This window comes from Sinocyclocheilus grahami, unplaced genomic scaffold (assembly GCF_001515645.1).
Source record: "Sinocyclocheilus grahami isolate Dianchi unplaced genomic scaffold, SAMN03320097.WGS_v1.1 scaffold2265.1, whole genome shotgun sequence".
Taxonomy (NCBI): domain Eukaryota; kingdom Metazoa; phylum Chordata; class Actinopteri; order Cypriniformes; family Cyprinidae; genus Sinocyclocheilus; species Sinocyclocheilus grahami.
Window position 1 is genome coordinate 80,062 of NW_015507444.1, and position 15,011 is coordinate 95,072.

The 15,011-nt window shown below is 36.9% G+C and overlaps 2 protein-coding genes across 3 annotated transcripts in view; one reads left to right on the forward strand and one right to left on the reverse strand.

Moving 5' to 3' along the window:
* The window catches only part of LOC107574544 (transmembrane and immunoglobulin domain-containing protein 1-like), a 28,154-nt gene extending 25,104 nt beyond the window's left edge, over window positions 1-3,050 (forward strand). The window contains exons 3-4 of the mRNA XM_016261000.1: window positions 2,315-2,602; window positions 2,888-3,050. Of these exons, the coding sequence (XP_016116486.1) occupies window positions 2,315-2,602; window positions 2,888-3,039 (440 nt within the window). The 3' untranslated portion in view covers window positions 3,040-3,050. The remainder of the gene's footprint in view (window positions 1-2,314; window positions 2,603-2,887) is intronic.
* Window positions 3,051-6,973: 3,923 nt separating this feature from the next.
* LOC107574545 (uncharacterized) overlaps window positions 6,974-15,011 on the reverse strand; it is a 77,416-nt gene continuing 69,378 nt past the window's right edge. The window contains exons 1-6 of one of the 2 annotated variants that reach the window (XM_016261002.1): window positions 10,455-10,791; window positions 8,811-9,206; window positions 7,996-8,061; window positions 7,410-7,523; window positions 7,184-7,228; window positions 6,974-7,052 (exon numbers count right to left, since the gene is read on the reverse strand). In XM_016261002.1, coding sequence (XP_016116488.1) covers window positions 7,185-7,228; window positions 7,410-7,523; window positions 7,996-8,061; window positions 8,811-9,206; window positions 10,455-10,503 — 669 coding nt within the window. In that variant the 5' untranslated portion in view covers window positions 10,504-10,791 and the 3' untranslated portion in view covers window positions 6,974-7,052; window position 7,184. Of the gene's footprint in view, window positions 7,053-7,183; window positions 7,229-7,409; window positions 7,524-7,995; window positions 8,062-8,810; window positions 9,207-10,454; window positions 10,792-15,011 lie in introns of those variants that run through there. The other variant, XM_016261001.1, reaches the window with a different exon arrangement.

The following is a 15,011-nucleotide window of genomic DNA, read 5'->3' on the forward strand; positions in this document are numbered from 1 at the left end:
GCATTACTGAAATAGTGGATGAAGATCTGATTCAGTAGAGGTTTGGATCTGAAAACACTGAAAACACTCAAACCAATGTAATGGCCGGCAGCATCACTGTATATGACGATGTTCTTGATGAGAGATTCAGAGACAGACTGAAGCTGGATCATCAAACTGTATCTCTGAGCATCACAGACACCAGAACTCAACATACAGGACTCTATCAACTACAGAGCAACAGTGTGAAAAATTCTATCTATTGTAATAACTTTAAGGATTTAGCTTTTATTTCAGCTTTTAGGGAATCGATTCTTGTTCGTGTAGGGAAAAGATTCGATGTTGATTTCTTCAAGTTGATCTGATTCAAAATTTAGAGCTTATACTTTATCAACGGTTCGTCCAGCGAGCGTTAAAATCAGTATATCTTAACAATTCTGTTCATATTACTTTGTGGCCAACGACAACACAAACAAAATGGTAATCTTATTAATCTTGAGCAAGGTAACAAAGGATCTGGGCAAAGTTTGACTTTAAAATACACGACGCAAGACAATACTTCTTTATAAATGAAACAAACGTTTTTTTCGCTATTCTATGGCACATTAAACTAAGCTAAAACACACACACACAAGGTTCAGGAAATGAGTTGCTGCTTTTGCATGAAGTTTCCAAAGTTCTAATACTCGTTTTCTACGAGTTCTTTTAATTCAACCTGAGAAAACTCAAAAGCAGAGACTTGGCTTATCTTTACTGCTTAAAATCAATTCAGCAAGAAATGGTGATTTGTTTGTTACTTGCGTTCAAGTTGACAGCCGACAACAGGCTTCTTGGATGGCTACTTGAGGGAATCCCGGGGCTGCGGATTGGCTGCTGACTCATGTCTGACATATTTCTGGGGATGAACTCCGGTGATTGGTTGGTTTCCTTGTGACGTGACGACGTGCTTGAAGTTCTTCTCAGATTCTGTTTGCAAAGACTAATGCCAAGTTCACAATGCACGATTTTAGCCCGATTTTTCACTCGCTGAGAGGTTTTGCGAAATCACAGATAAATGCCCGAAATCGGAGGCAAATCGGGGCTCGTTCACGCGAGTGACAATCACGCAGTGTGAATTATCAAAGACGCGATCTGATGGAATCGCCGACAGGTTGCCGACGTGATTCACAATCAAGCTGTGTGAAATGAGTTCTGACAGAAAAACACATCGGCGATGACCTACAGCCAATGAGAGACCAAGATACAGGGCAGCGGGAAGTTCGGGGAGGAGTTATATGAAACATAGTTTGCGGACCAGTGTTGCCAAATCCGCGATTGCCGCCGGCTGTTTTTTATGTCAGTAGGTTGAAGCGACCCCAGTAACGTGATATTTAGGCCCTGGAATGTGAATTGTGCCAGGAGAACCTCGCCAAAAAAAAATTTATTTTACCCCTAAACATGATTTTTACTGTTTGCAGGCCTGAGGGCATCAGTTAATTTACTCGTCCTTTTCCTGTTGGATATATAACAGTTCCATACATTGGCCCACGAGGTGCTTCTCCTCGGCCTGTGTTGTAAGAAAAGATCTATTGTCATTCTCCTGATCGAGTTAGTTATTATCCCTCTTCTAAGTAGATAACGATGAGGCGCTGACAGGAACTGACTCAGAACATTGACGTCACGTGATAGTGATGATTAGGTTAGACCTCGTGATGAGTTGAATCAATGGCGTATCTGTGTCTGTTCGATAGAAATCCTACACTATGGTGAGTTAAATATTTGTTTTTGTTTAAATTTAAAGTACAAGTATCTTAAAGTGGTCAAATGATGCGATTTTAAATTTTTCCTTTCTCTTTGGAGTGTTACAAGCTCTTGGTGCATAAAGAAGATCTGTAAAGTTGCAAAGACTAAAGTCTCAAATCCAATCACAACAAACTGAATAGCTGGCCAATCAGCGTATACCTCGCTTTTTCAGACCGATGAGCTTTGTAAAAATCGAGGCGTTTCAGAAAGGCGGGGCATAGAGGAGAAACAATAATGTACAGTATGTGGAAAATAATGTGTTTTTTTAACCTTAAGCCGCTTAAACACATTTCATTACACTAAATACACAACATAATGTTCTTTTTAGCAATGTCATATGACCCCTTTAGCACTTCAATTATTTTGATTATTTATTATTAAAATGACTAGATCATTTTAATTTAGTATCATTTTCCTATCTGATATTTGTCCATATGTGTAAACAATAATCATTTCTAAGTGTAAATAGAGGAGTGAAGATCACTGACATGAGACTGACTGATGCTGTAATGAACACTTTTTGATCTAGTCATGTTTGTCTCATGTTTCCCAGTTCTGCCTGTTCCTAACATTACCAGAGATTGTTCTTCATCATCATCATCATCATCATTGTACTGTTCACTGGTGTGTTCAGTGGTGAATGTGGGTCATGTGACTCTCTCCTGGTACAAAGGAAACAGTTTATTGTCCAGCATCAGTGTGTCTGATCTCAGCATCAGTCTCTCTCTACCTCTGGAGGTGGAATATCAGGATAACAACACCTACAGCTGTGTGCTCAACAATCCCATCAGCAACCAGACTCAACATCTGAACATCAGTGAACTCTGTCACACATGTCCAGGTACGGCAGTGCTGATATTTGCATTATTTACTTAAATAAATTGTTAATTTTACAGAGATTGATAACATAAGATGCCAGAAATGATGAAGCACCTGTCATCATTTACCTTAGTCATGTCTTTCTAAATAGGTTTGATTTTTTTCCCCCTGCGTGGATAACAAAAAGAGATTTTGCAGATTAATCGATTGATTGAGTTCCATGCAGCTAAAGTCAGCGTGTTTCAATCACAATTATGTTTTATTATTGCTCTCTTGTTTTTGTGTGTGTGTGTGTTTTTTTCCCTAGAAGTTCATGTCAGTTGTTGTGATACTATCGAGCCTGTGATCCGATTGGTCGTCACTGCTCTGATGGGCGTGGCTGCTGCAGCTGCTGCTGTTCTTCTGGTCAATGACGTCAGATCTGCTATAGGTTCAAAGAAAACAGAACGGATATCATAAATATTCAGATATATTGGAGTTTGGTATAGATGAAAGTATGTGTGGTCTAAACTTATCGGTGAGTTACATTAGTTCAGGCATGTGTGCTATTGCTAGCTAAAGCTTAACTCCAATAAGTTAGTTTAACTGAATTATTTATTAAGTAATTTAGTTTAGTATTAGATACACGGAGCATTTGAGCGGTCCGTACGTGCTACAGGGCACATTGGGCAGCAAGCAAATTCCACTGATAGCGATTGTCTGCATGGGTTTCAACTTCTTCCCATTTAACGCCAGATCGCTTTGAATGAACTTCGCTAGGTCTTCTTTGGCCTTCCTCGCCTTCGACATCCATTGGACGGCATCCATGTTATTGCAATTTTTGCAAGGCGTTGTTCTGGTTGCCGCATGATGTGCCCTGCCAGTTTGATACGATTCTCAGACACAATGGAGGAAAGTCTATGAGTTTTATCCCTGCGCAGAATCTCTTCATTTGTAACATGGTCGTGGTATGTGACGCGGAGAATACATCTGAGACACCACTGGTGGAATACATCCAACTTGTGGCCAATGCGCACTGTATTTTTCCAGGTCTCACAGGCATAAATTGCCATTGGTAACACAATGGACATATAGAGACAGATCTTACGTGATGTGTTAATGCTGGGTGACATCCAGATGTTGCGCATCCTTTGGAACACATTGGCTGCTTTGCCAATGCGTTGGGTTACATCTGGCTCTGCATCCCCATCCTGTGCGATAACACTGCCCAAGTATGTAAACTGGTCTATATCCGTGGCTGGTTGCTAATAGTAATTTACATCAGTAGATCTTCATCTTTCCCGCTCATTTGCATCACTTGGGTCTTTTTTGATGCTGATCCGCAGGCCGATCTTAAGTGCAAATCTAAAATTCAAACAGGGTGGTAAGTTGCTGTAGCTTCTCCCGTGACTCTGCTAGTAGTGCTATATCATCAGCAAAGTCTAGATCAGCAAGCCTTGTTTGCTCTGTCCATGAATGCCTTGTTTGCTCTGTCTACCACATGCATGTCCACTTGCTGTCTTCCGCATGGCATAGTCTATGGCAAGCAGGAACAACATGGGTGACAAAATGTACCCCTGCCTAACACCTGTCACAACGTCAAAAAACTCAGATGTTCCTGTGTCGGTTCACACACAACACCTTGAGTTATGGTAGATGTTCTTAAATATATCATATCATATATTTCTTCAAATATGTCAGCATTTATTCATCAGCTGTGTCAATGCTTGTACCATACTTGTTCCGCCGTGTTTCAGAAGCTCTGCGGAAATCTGGTCTGCCTTGCCAAATTTTTTCAGTTGCCTCAACCTCATCAACTGTGATTTTATCCAGTTTCACTTGCAATTCGGGTGAAAAGTCCCTGGGGTCGAAAGCAAAAGTGCTCTTTGGTTCAAGCTGGTTCAAAGTCTCTCGGAAATGCTCAACTCAGTGCTGGTCTTGCTCTTTTTTCATCAGCAGTATATTTCCATTCTTATCTCTAATGGGTGCATTGATGTTACTCCTTGTTCCAATCAGTTCTTTAACAATCCTGTGAAAATGAATGAAAAAAAGTTTCATTTTATATTAAGAAAATGATTTGTTTAGTGGACTCAAATAAGTTTACATTAATATACTAACATTACAAACAGCATACATATTAGTTTTTGAATGGTTTAAGGCAATTTACAGTGAATTTACATAATGAACTTAATTGCATATATACACATCAATTAGAATTATTTTTATTTAACAGTTAATGAAATAAAATACAATTCAATAATAAAAACAGCAGCGACAACATACCACAGGAAATCTGAAGAGGATAGCAGTATTTTTATTATAGACATACAATACAAACATATATTTTTTCGCATGCATGAATAAATATGATTATACAGCATAAACAATGACAGAGTAATTTTTAAAAACTCTGAATGTGTAATGTCATTGGTTTTCGTCTATCGCAGGGAATCCCAAACATTGTTGTCAGACAAACCCCTTTGACCTAAAATATTTTCTTGAAATCCCCTGAGATGTTAAATGAGTTATTTCAAAAGTAATCTAAAAGTAGTCAGAATACATTACCTAAAATGCATAATCTAGACTACATTACAAACTACAATTTTTTTTCATGTAAATTGTTATAAGTACAGTAACTACACTTTGCACTGCTTACATGTCTGTGGTTTACAGAATCATTAATCAGTTTCTCATTAGATGAAATGAATGGGAATTCCAGAATGTTGAGTAATATTATAAATACATTACAGTTTTTGGACAAAGCTTGAAAGATCATTCCAAACTCTGAGGTATAATGAAAGAAAAAGTGACAGTTAAAATTTGCATTTGTTTGCATAGTGTTTTGGTCATGTACAAACATGATAGTTGCCTATACATTTTGGATCAATCTCTTCAGTTTTCTTTTTGTTTATTATTAACTTGTTGTTACTAAATCAGTCAACAAACAGGCTAATTTTTGACTGGCACATAATTCAAAAATTTTCATGTGCATAAAGTAAACTTAATATATCTGTGTCATACAAATATTTAATTTATTTTTAATGTTTATTGTTATTTTTAATTTTTTTGTACACAAAGAAACAATAAGGTTTAAAGTCACTTTCTAGAACCTTAACCTGCTCTATTGAGCTGTGGTGGATCAAGGATCCGTCCTTTATCTTATTATAATAATTCCTGTTTTAAAGTGCTTGTGGTGCTCGTCTGCTGATCTGAATAAAAACATGATACATGTTCCTAAATTACTAAATGTAAATGCACTCTAGCTCAGTTTACAGCTAGTGTCAAAGTTAACAGGTGGTATAATAAATTATTTTAGCTGCACATTTAAATGCCCAGACTTGGCCTGTACTTCATTTAACCAGCACAAATTCAAAAGAGTTATACCAAAACCAAAACATTGGAAAATATCCACAAAAACAATTATTTAAATGAAAGATAATATCTCTTTGTCGTGAAAATAAATAAATAACCCTTTAAACCACAGGGATGAAATTAAACAACAATAGAAAGTATTGCAAGAACCACAATTACAGAAACACAACTCTGATACAGTTGAGGTCAAACGTTTACATCCCCCTTGCAGAATCTGCAAAATGTTAATTATTTTACCAAAATAAGAGGGATCATACAAAATGCATGTTATTGTTAATTTAGTACAGACCTGAATAAGACATTTCACATAAAAGATGTTTACATATAGTCTACAAAAGAAAATAATAGTTGAATTTATAAAAATGACCCGGTTCAAAAGTTTACATCCCCTTGATTCTTGTTACCTGAATGATCCACAGCTGTTTTTTGTTGTTGTTCATAAGTCCCTTGTTTGTCCAGAACAGTAAAACTGCCTGCTCTTCTTCAGAAAAATCCTTCAGGTCCCACAAATTCTTTGGTTTTTCAGCATTTTTGTGTATTTTAACCCTTTCCGAAAATGACTGTATGATTTTGAGATCCATCTTTTCACACTGAGGACGACTGAGGGACTCATATAGAACTATTAGAGAAGGTTCAAACGCTCACTGATGCTCCAGAAGAAAACACAATGCATTAAGAGCCGAGGGCTGTACTATTATATTACCCCCAACTACTATATTACTAATTCAATTATTAATTTCTCTTGTGGATTATATGGAAACATCTTTTATATGAAATATCTTATTCAGGTCAGTAAGTTACTAAATAAGCAATAACATGCATTTTGTATGATCCCTCTTATTTTGGTAAAATAATTAACATTTTGCAGATTCTGCAAGGGGGGTGTAAACTTTTGACCTCAACTCTATATAGATACTTCCTCTTGAGGTTAAGGGGTAAACAGTTAAGTGCATTACAATTAGTGTTTCATTATTAACATTAACAAAACCAATGGGAATATTTTTCAAAATTGTAAATAAAACAAAGATTAATCTATTATGTTTTACAGTAACGATTATTTCTGTAAAAAAAAAAATGTTTTCTTATTTTATAATCACATTTTTGGGACTGTCTTTCTCCTTCTGTAAGAAAACAATAAATCATAGAAGGTAAAGTTAGAGAAACAAACAATTAGGATGATTTTGTCCATGCAAGTAAAATCAAACACAGATCTTGGTGTCATGTAAAGTCAGTTTTCAGTACAGTATCTTACCTCATTTGGGCAGTAGTCCTTCATACTTGTTTTTGTCCCTGTCTGCTGTGAAAAAAATAAAAAAATCACACACGCACACAATTCAATGACGAAGGTCATTATCAGGAAATATTTGGAATGTCGCAACTGACCAATCAGAACCAAGTATTCCAAGGAGCCACATATTAGTTTTGCATTAAGCACATGATGTTTCCCTCTCACTATAGGATCTGCATGTAATACTCACCATGTCTGGAGCTCCTGCGGCGATAGTAAATCCCACCAGCAGCAGCTACAACAGACACCAGCAGCAGAACAGCAGCACATATTCCTGCTACAGCAGCTGAAGACAGACCTGAATCTGTAATGAGAGAAGAGAGACAGTCATTAGTGCGAGAGAATATGTCTTTGTATACCATATTCACTAGATGGACACTATTGCATGTCCAAAAAGCTCATTCCTCTGTTGAAACAATAGGTATTATTTCATTATGGAATAGTTTATGCAAGGTTTAGGAATAGTCTATGAGGTTGGCCTCCAGAAATGTCAAGAAACGCCTTTTCACTCTTTGTGATCTCGTGATACAATTGTCGCATGTCAAACGTCACTATGTACTTATGTATTTGTCTGAAGAGCTGCCGTGTTTCTGTTTGCCTTTCCAGAACCATAATAATCATTGTTTGTTGAATTACAGGTTTGGAGGAAGCATTTTATTGGCTTCAAGTCTTTAAGCTAAAGTCAAGCTCCCTTTAAGAACAATGCATTTATAGATATGCTGTACTACATTATATGCAATCTATTAAGAGATAAAAAAGGAAAGGTGAAAATATACCCAAGTCAAACTCCCTCTTCTCCATACGGGGCTCTTCATTGGTTTTGACTTGATCAGACAGAGCAGCTGGAATAAAAATAAAGAAATATAAAGGAACACATTGATATTGAATTGATGTTGAAAAATTAAGTCCTTTTGGCAGTTTCTGTTCATTTGTATAACTGCAGGAAAAACTTTTAGAAAACATTCTTCAATGCCACATTAATAATATTAGTTGCATATGCTGTGCAATGAAAGCAGTGATAGTCTTTTCTTCCCTGTGTGTGAGTGAAATTACATCTCAATAAATAACTAAAACATGAAGGCAGGACTTGATTTTGTTTATTGGGAATTGATTGGATCACTGGATGGGTAAGTTATTTTGATTAAAGATTATGAGGGCACATTAATTTGTGCAAGAATCATCCATTTTGATTTCATAGTGACTTCAAAGAAACATGAACCATCAGGAATAAATTATAGTGTTAGGTCATCATAAGGTTCTTAAAAGACCATTTATTCAATTAAAATTGTAATAAAATCTATCCATCAAGCCTTTTTCTAATCCACTTGTTTTGCAGGATCACAGGATTTCAGAAATGTCAGACATTTAATCAGAAATGTAGTTTTTATGTTGATGAACCATTATGTTTACAGCATGCCTATGAAGTTGAATTTGGTTTTTATAATATGTATTTTTGTATTATAATAGAAAAATCACTGATTTGTGTTCTAATATGTAATTTATTCAAAACAAACACACACACACACACACACACAAACACACACACACACACACACAAACAGTTAAGGGTAAATTACATTGAGTAACTCACCAATGACGATCATATTGAAAGTCTTCATGGTATCATCATGACTGATGCTGATTTTTTTGGTGATTTTTCTGCTGTCACACTTGCGATTTCTGTTCAGGCTTTGGCTTTTTCCTGAGCTCTCGCTTCTGATGATCTCTGCTTCATAACGTCCAGCGTGTTCAGTTGTGATGTTTGTGATGATCAGAGATCCAGTCTTATAGTCCACCTCCAGTCTGCCTCTGAATCTCCCACCTTCACCATCATATAAACAGCTCGTATTGGGATGTCCGTTGATCAGAGCTATGCGAGTGTCTTCAAAATACCACAGCATCTTGTCATGTTCTTTTTTGTTGATATCAGTGTGTAGAGTGACTGTATCTCCCTCCATCACTGTCACCACATCCTCACCAAAAACACCTGGAAACACAAATATATAGTTACTCAATAATGTTTATTTTATATAATTTTAATGAAGTGTTATGAATAAAACAGTTCATAAGCATGCTTCATCATTAGAAAAAAAAAGAACATGTTAAACATGAAAATAGTAAGCAATCATTTAAGATATTTCTCCTTATAAAGAACCTGTTTGTCATAAAGGGTTCTTAAACATTCAGTCAAGAACCTTTGTCCTATTGTAGAGACGCTGGAGTCCATCCCAGTGTCTCAACCTTTAGGAAGGGAAACACCTGGCAAGTTTCACAGGTGTTGTGTTCATGGATAAAACGATGCAGCGTACTGATCACACAGCGTAGCAGGTACGTAACTGAACTTTATTGAACACTCACACAGTACCAGACCCCCTGCTTAGTGATCTCACTAATCAGATATCACTACATTTCCTCTTCCCCAAACAATGAACTTTGTGAACCCAAGAATGTTACTATTGTGGCATAATAAACATAATGTAACCATGTTTAACCAATTCTAAGCATATACATGCTGTGCTCCTCTAATGTACAGTGAAATTATTGCTTGAATAACATCCTTCATCACAACAATTTGTCTTTCACATTACCATCCATTTCACAGTTTGACTTCACTTTTTTCCCCACATTAACATTGTCTTCTTTTTTTTTCTAAGGAGGTCAGTATACAGGAATTGTAATCAGGGAGAACAGAAACGGGTGTTGGCTAATCAGATACCACAGAAACAGACAACAGACAGGCAACACATTCTGCTGAAAATGTTGAGCAGAGTCAGTTTAGCCTTCAGCGCATCAGAAATCCAGTTTTATGTTGATGAACCATTGAATTAGCACTGAACCTTTTTCCTTGAGAAATCTGGTAGAAAATGAAAGAACTCATATATTCAATGTGCTTAATCAGGCCGATGACAGTCAAATGCAGGCTACACATTCTCTCTAGACTACACGTCCGTATGTGTACAAAGAATAAAGCGTACATGTGTTATGCATTGTCACTAAACTAACCTAACCTTCATGGGTCGCTTTTCGCAATGTCCTTCTCCAGAACAGGAACTGGCTACCTAAAATAAATGCCATCCCGAAACACAGAATAAGGACAATCGTGGCACTGTATTATTAAAATAGCCTATTTAATTATTTAAAACAGCGACAAATACAATCCAAGAGTTGATGTGAAATCGCCATTTTCCATCGCTGAAAACCAAAAGGGCAGAGGATACAAATGTAAGCGTCTTACCATGAACGAGGAAAATAAAAAGAGTTGGCACAAAATAGCATCCCATCATGTCAACCTCGGTCTCTGTTAGAGCTGATTCAAACGGCGATGCTCCGTTGATCTGCTTATGTATTTTCTCCTTCGTTAGACCTCGAATCAGGCTATTAATTAATTATTTAAATCGTGCATTCGGCGCTTTTATAAGCGCTAACTTAACGTACGAACCGAACGGAGCAGTTCTCAGCGCAATATGACTGAAGCGCAGTTTAAGAGCGTCGCGCGAATAACCGAATACTCTGCGTGCGTTCACAAGCGCGCTCGAGAAATGTGATACGATTTCTGCGAGCCATTCTTATCGCGAAGCTGATGGACAAATATGTGATCTATACTTGAATTATTAAGAGAAACAGCCACTTTAAACTGCTATGGAGAAAGTCGAACAGTATCTAAAAAAAGGCAAATAAACTGATGAAAAGAGGAGAAAACGTCTCAGGTTACTTATGTAACCATGGGTCCTGAGGGAACGAGACACTGCGTCCTCTAGGGGTCGCTATGGGGAACGCCTCGTCGTGACCCGTGTCTGAAGCATACATTGAAAAAACACCAACTCTTTGACCGGCGACAGCCATGACGTCACTACCGGTGCGACTAAAGTATAAATAGGCACCGGGAGCTACACATCATTCACTTCTTCGTCTGATGGAACTGTCTCAACAGACCCTTAGTAGCAACACCCTGGGGAGGAGTGGTGCCCAAAGCGGAACCGGGGTTTTAAACCACTCAAAAAGAGCATGAAGTCTCTGCGCGTAGCTCATACCATACAGGATTTTTAGAAAAGTGGGCAGAAGCAGATGGCTGCCCCTACTTGAAAAGAGAGACAAATGAGAACGGAGCTTTTCATTGGAAAAAGCTCGCAGTGCACGCAGATTGCCCCCTCGAGGACATCGCGTGCATGCTCTTCGTCAAAACAAACAACACATAGATCGTGTGTGTCATCTGGTGTCAAATATCGATGACACGGATGCACACATCTTCTAAATGCTCTGCTAGTGCTCGCCATAAAAATAGAGATAGCTCTTACTTTTTCCTTGGAAATGCACACTTCAAACAGAACAGTCAATGAAGACGAAGAAGTGAATGATGTGTAGCTCCCGGTGCCTATTTATACTTTAGTCGCACCGTTACTGACGTCATGGCTGTCGCCGGCCAACGAGTTGGTGTTTTTTCAATGTATGCTTCAGACACGGGTCACGACGAGGCCTTCCCCATAGCAACCCCTAGAGGACGCAGTTCGACGTTCCCATGAAAGGGAACAGCCTTGAACCAGCACATATATTAGGTTACAATCTTTTTCAATTATTTATGACCACCTTTACTAGAATTTATCACGTTTTATTGTAGGCTTATTTATTGTGCAAAATTTAGTCTAATTTGTTGTATATAATTTATATTAGATGATCTGTTAAGAGAATAGATTTTTTCCCCTATAGATTTATATTACAACTGTGGCATGTTGTAGCTAATGGTTCTAAATGTGCAGGCAGTTGTTTCTTCATAACACATGCTATATTAATTCATAAAAATAAAAAAGTCATTATTGGCCTGGTAATGATTAATAGGCTAGTCTTATTATAACAAATGCTACTGTTAAGAACTATGCTACATGGCCTTCAGATATTCCAAAATATTGCATAGATTAAAACATTGAGAGCCTGATGAACTGTTAAGGAGTAAGAAATAAACAATATCAATATATGAAAATGTAATAGATTGACTTCCCATGGCATGTTGAATTAGAACAATTCAAACTATAGCCCATAAGTGACTAAATAATATAAAATACATTACAAAGATATATCCTAAACAAGTAATTGTTAACTATGATGTTACTTTATTGCACCAACTTTGCATAGATGATATGGCACAAAACACCATATCACAAAAAATAAATATATAAGCAAACAAACAAATAAATAAACCTTATGAGTGAGCATGACCCGGGACTCTACTAAAACAGTTCACACTTTTGATTTATTATTATGAAGTTAGTATATCAAAAAAATAAATAAAAAAATAAAACTGCAATCACAATAGTATATTGTTTGAACACAATGAACACTGTCAAAACCAGCCCTCTTATTTACTAATAACATTATTTAATCTGATTTATCTCATATTTTCAGCTTGTCTGCCTGTTCCTGTCATCAGCAGAGACTCTTCACACTGTTCTTCATCATCATCATCATATTGTTCATTGGTGTGTTCAGTGGTGAATGTGGGTCATGTGACTCTCTCCTGGTACAAAGGAAACAGTTTATTGTCCAGCATCAGTGTGTCTGATCTCAGCATCAGTCTCTCTCTACCTCTGGAGGTGGAATATCAGGATAACAACACCTACAGCTGTGTGCTCAACAATCCCATCAGCATTTAATTTAAATTACGGTATTTAACTGTAAATGTAAGTTAAAACCGTAAAACCGAAAACATTGCTACCGTATTTTTTACAGTACAATTCCAGCAACCACAGTTGCTGTTTTTTTCCCGTAAATCTTATGGATTTTTTTTACAGTGTGTTTCTGTTGCTACAACCAAAATATCTGTGTATTTGACAAATAGTTATCGCAACCCACGCAAAAACCGCACTGACGTCACTAGAAAGTGACGTGTTCAACTTCAAGCCTCTGTTTTCAATTTCTCCTCTAATTGCAAGTGGCAAATCTCGCCTTTCGGTTAAATCTAGCTGTAGACAAAAATACCTAGTGTTAATTTGGCTAAAACAAAGAACAGTTCAAAAAACCATGACACCGGGAACCAAGATACAAGAGCTTGGAACTGCAGCATGATACAAACAAGACTTCACAAAGACTGACTGAGTGAACAGGGTTTATATAAGCAGAGACTGATGAGGTAACAAGCAACATGTGAAAACAATCATGTATTATGGGTCCAGGGCAGGCAATGGGTTGTGGGAAATGTAGTCTGTGACTAAATAACAGAGGTCTGGGGAAAAGTGGCTTCTGATGGCTTTCCTGGGCACACCAGCTGGAGATTATTTTCTTAACTGTTTCCTTCCACTTAACGGACTGAATTTTGACAGTTGTCTGTATATTTGCTTAAGAAGATATGAAAGAGAACTTAATTCGCTACTCATGTGCAGTCTAAGAAGAGTTTGTCCATGTGTGCACGCATCAGGTGCTTGCAAGTACCGTTCTCTTTTGTGGTGTCTTGCACTTGAATGTTTAAACTGGCAAGACTTAAAACACGTGAAAATTAGGAACTTTCTTGAGGAAACAGAACTGGCCTGATTGTTGGGACATGCCCCATTGGTTTTGAATGGGCATAAAACCTCTGCCAGCAGCTTCCCAAGCTGTTATGTGCAAAATTTGGTGAAGACTGGGAATCTTTCCCCTCAATCAGTCCTTATGTATGGATTTACTCATGGACTGAGTGGGGAAAAATGTCTATAGCCATTAGTTTCCAAAGTTATAATCCAACATCCAGAAATATTTTTGACTGATCCTGTTAAGATTCTCTCTGATTATGTGACCTTTCTCATTCTGTAAAAAAAAAGAAAGTAAAGAGAAAGAAATGAACAGTATTTACAGTTAATAAGATTCAGTTTACACAGGAGTAGTACAATATTTTACGTTATACTGGGACTTTCAACAGATGCTTAGACTTGTTTTTCTTCATGTCTTCTGTTAAAAAAACAAACAAACAGACAATTAAACAGTAATTTTGCTTGATAAAGATTATGTTTTTCTCTCACTATAGTATATGTAGGTGATACTTGCCCTTATTAGAGCTCCTGCAAAAAAAGTAAATCACACCAAGAACAGCTGCAGCCAGCAGCAGAACAACACCAACACCAGCACATATCGCTGCTTTAAGATTTAAAAACAGTCCTGAAGAGAAAGACAGACAGTCATTAGTGTGAGTAAACAAAAGGAAAGTAATAAAGGAAAAAATTAAAGGGAGGAGAAAACATATACTCTTTTCCCACTCTTTTACCTTCCCCATAATGTATGATTCTTTACTGATTTTGTCCGGACAAATGAGCTGGAAAACACAACAGAATAACAAAAAAAATAAAAATCACACTATTTATTCTTTTTATTTATCTTTTTTATTATTTCATTTTTAAAGGCAGCTCTCTTTATTTAAGGCAGCAGGAAAACCTTTAGCTTGAGAAATCTACTAAAATGCTATTTAAATGTATTATTATTAGTGGTTTATTACTATGAACTTACTGTGAGCTATTACTATGCTGCTGGCTTATTATTATTATTATTATTATTATTAAGTTGGCTTAAAAAAATCCAACCTACTGAAATGCTATTTATAATTATTATTATTAGGTTGGCTTGAGAAAGCATCAGTGACAAATATCTTATCCTGTAAAATCATTACCACCGCTCCCTATGCACAGTGCGTGTGATCGTGATTTTGAAAGTGAAAGTAAAAAGCAAGCACGCATTCAAAACTGTTTTCAATCCCCTGATATTGATGTACCTCCCTGATGCCTGCAAATTATATACAATATAATTACCCAACAATATAAATCAAAAGCATGGAAAC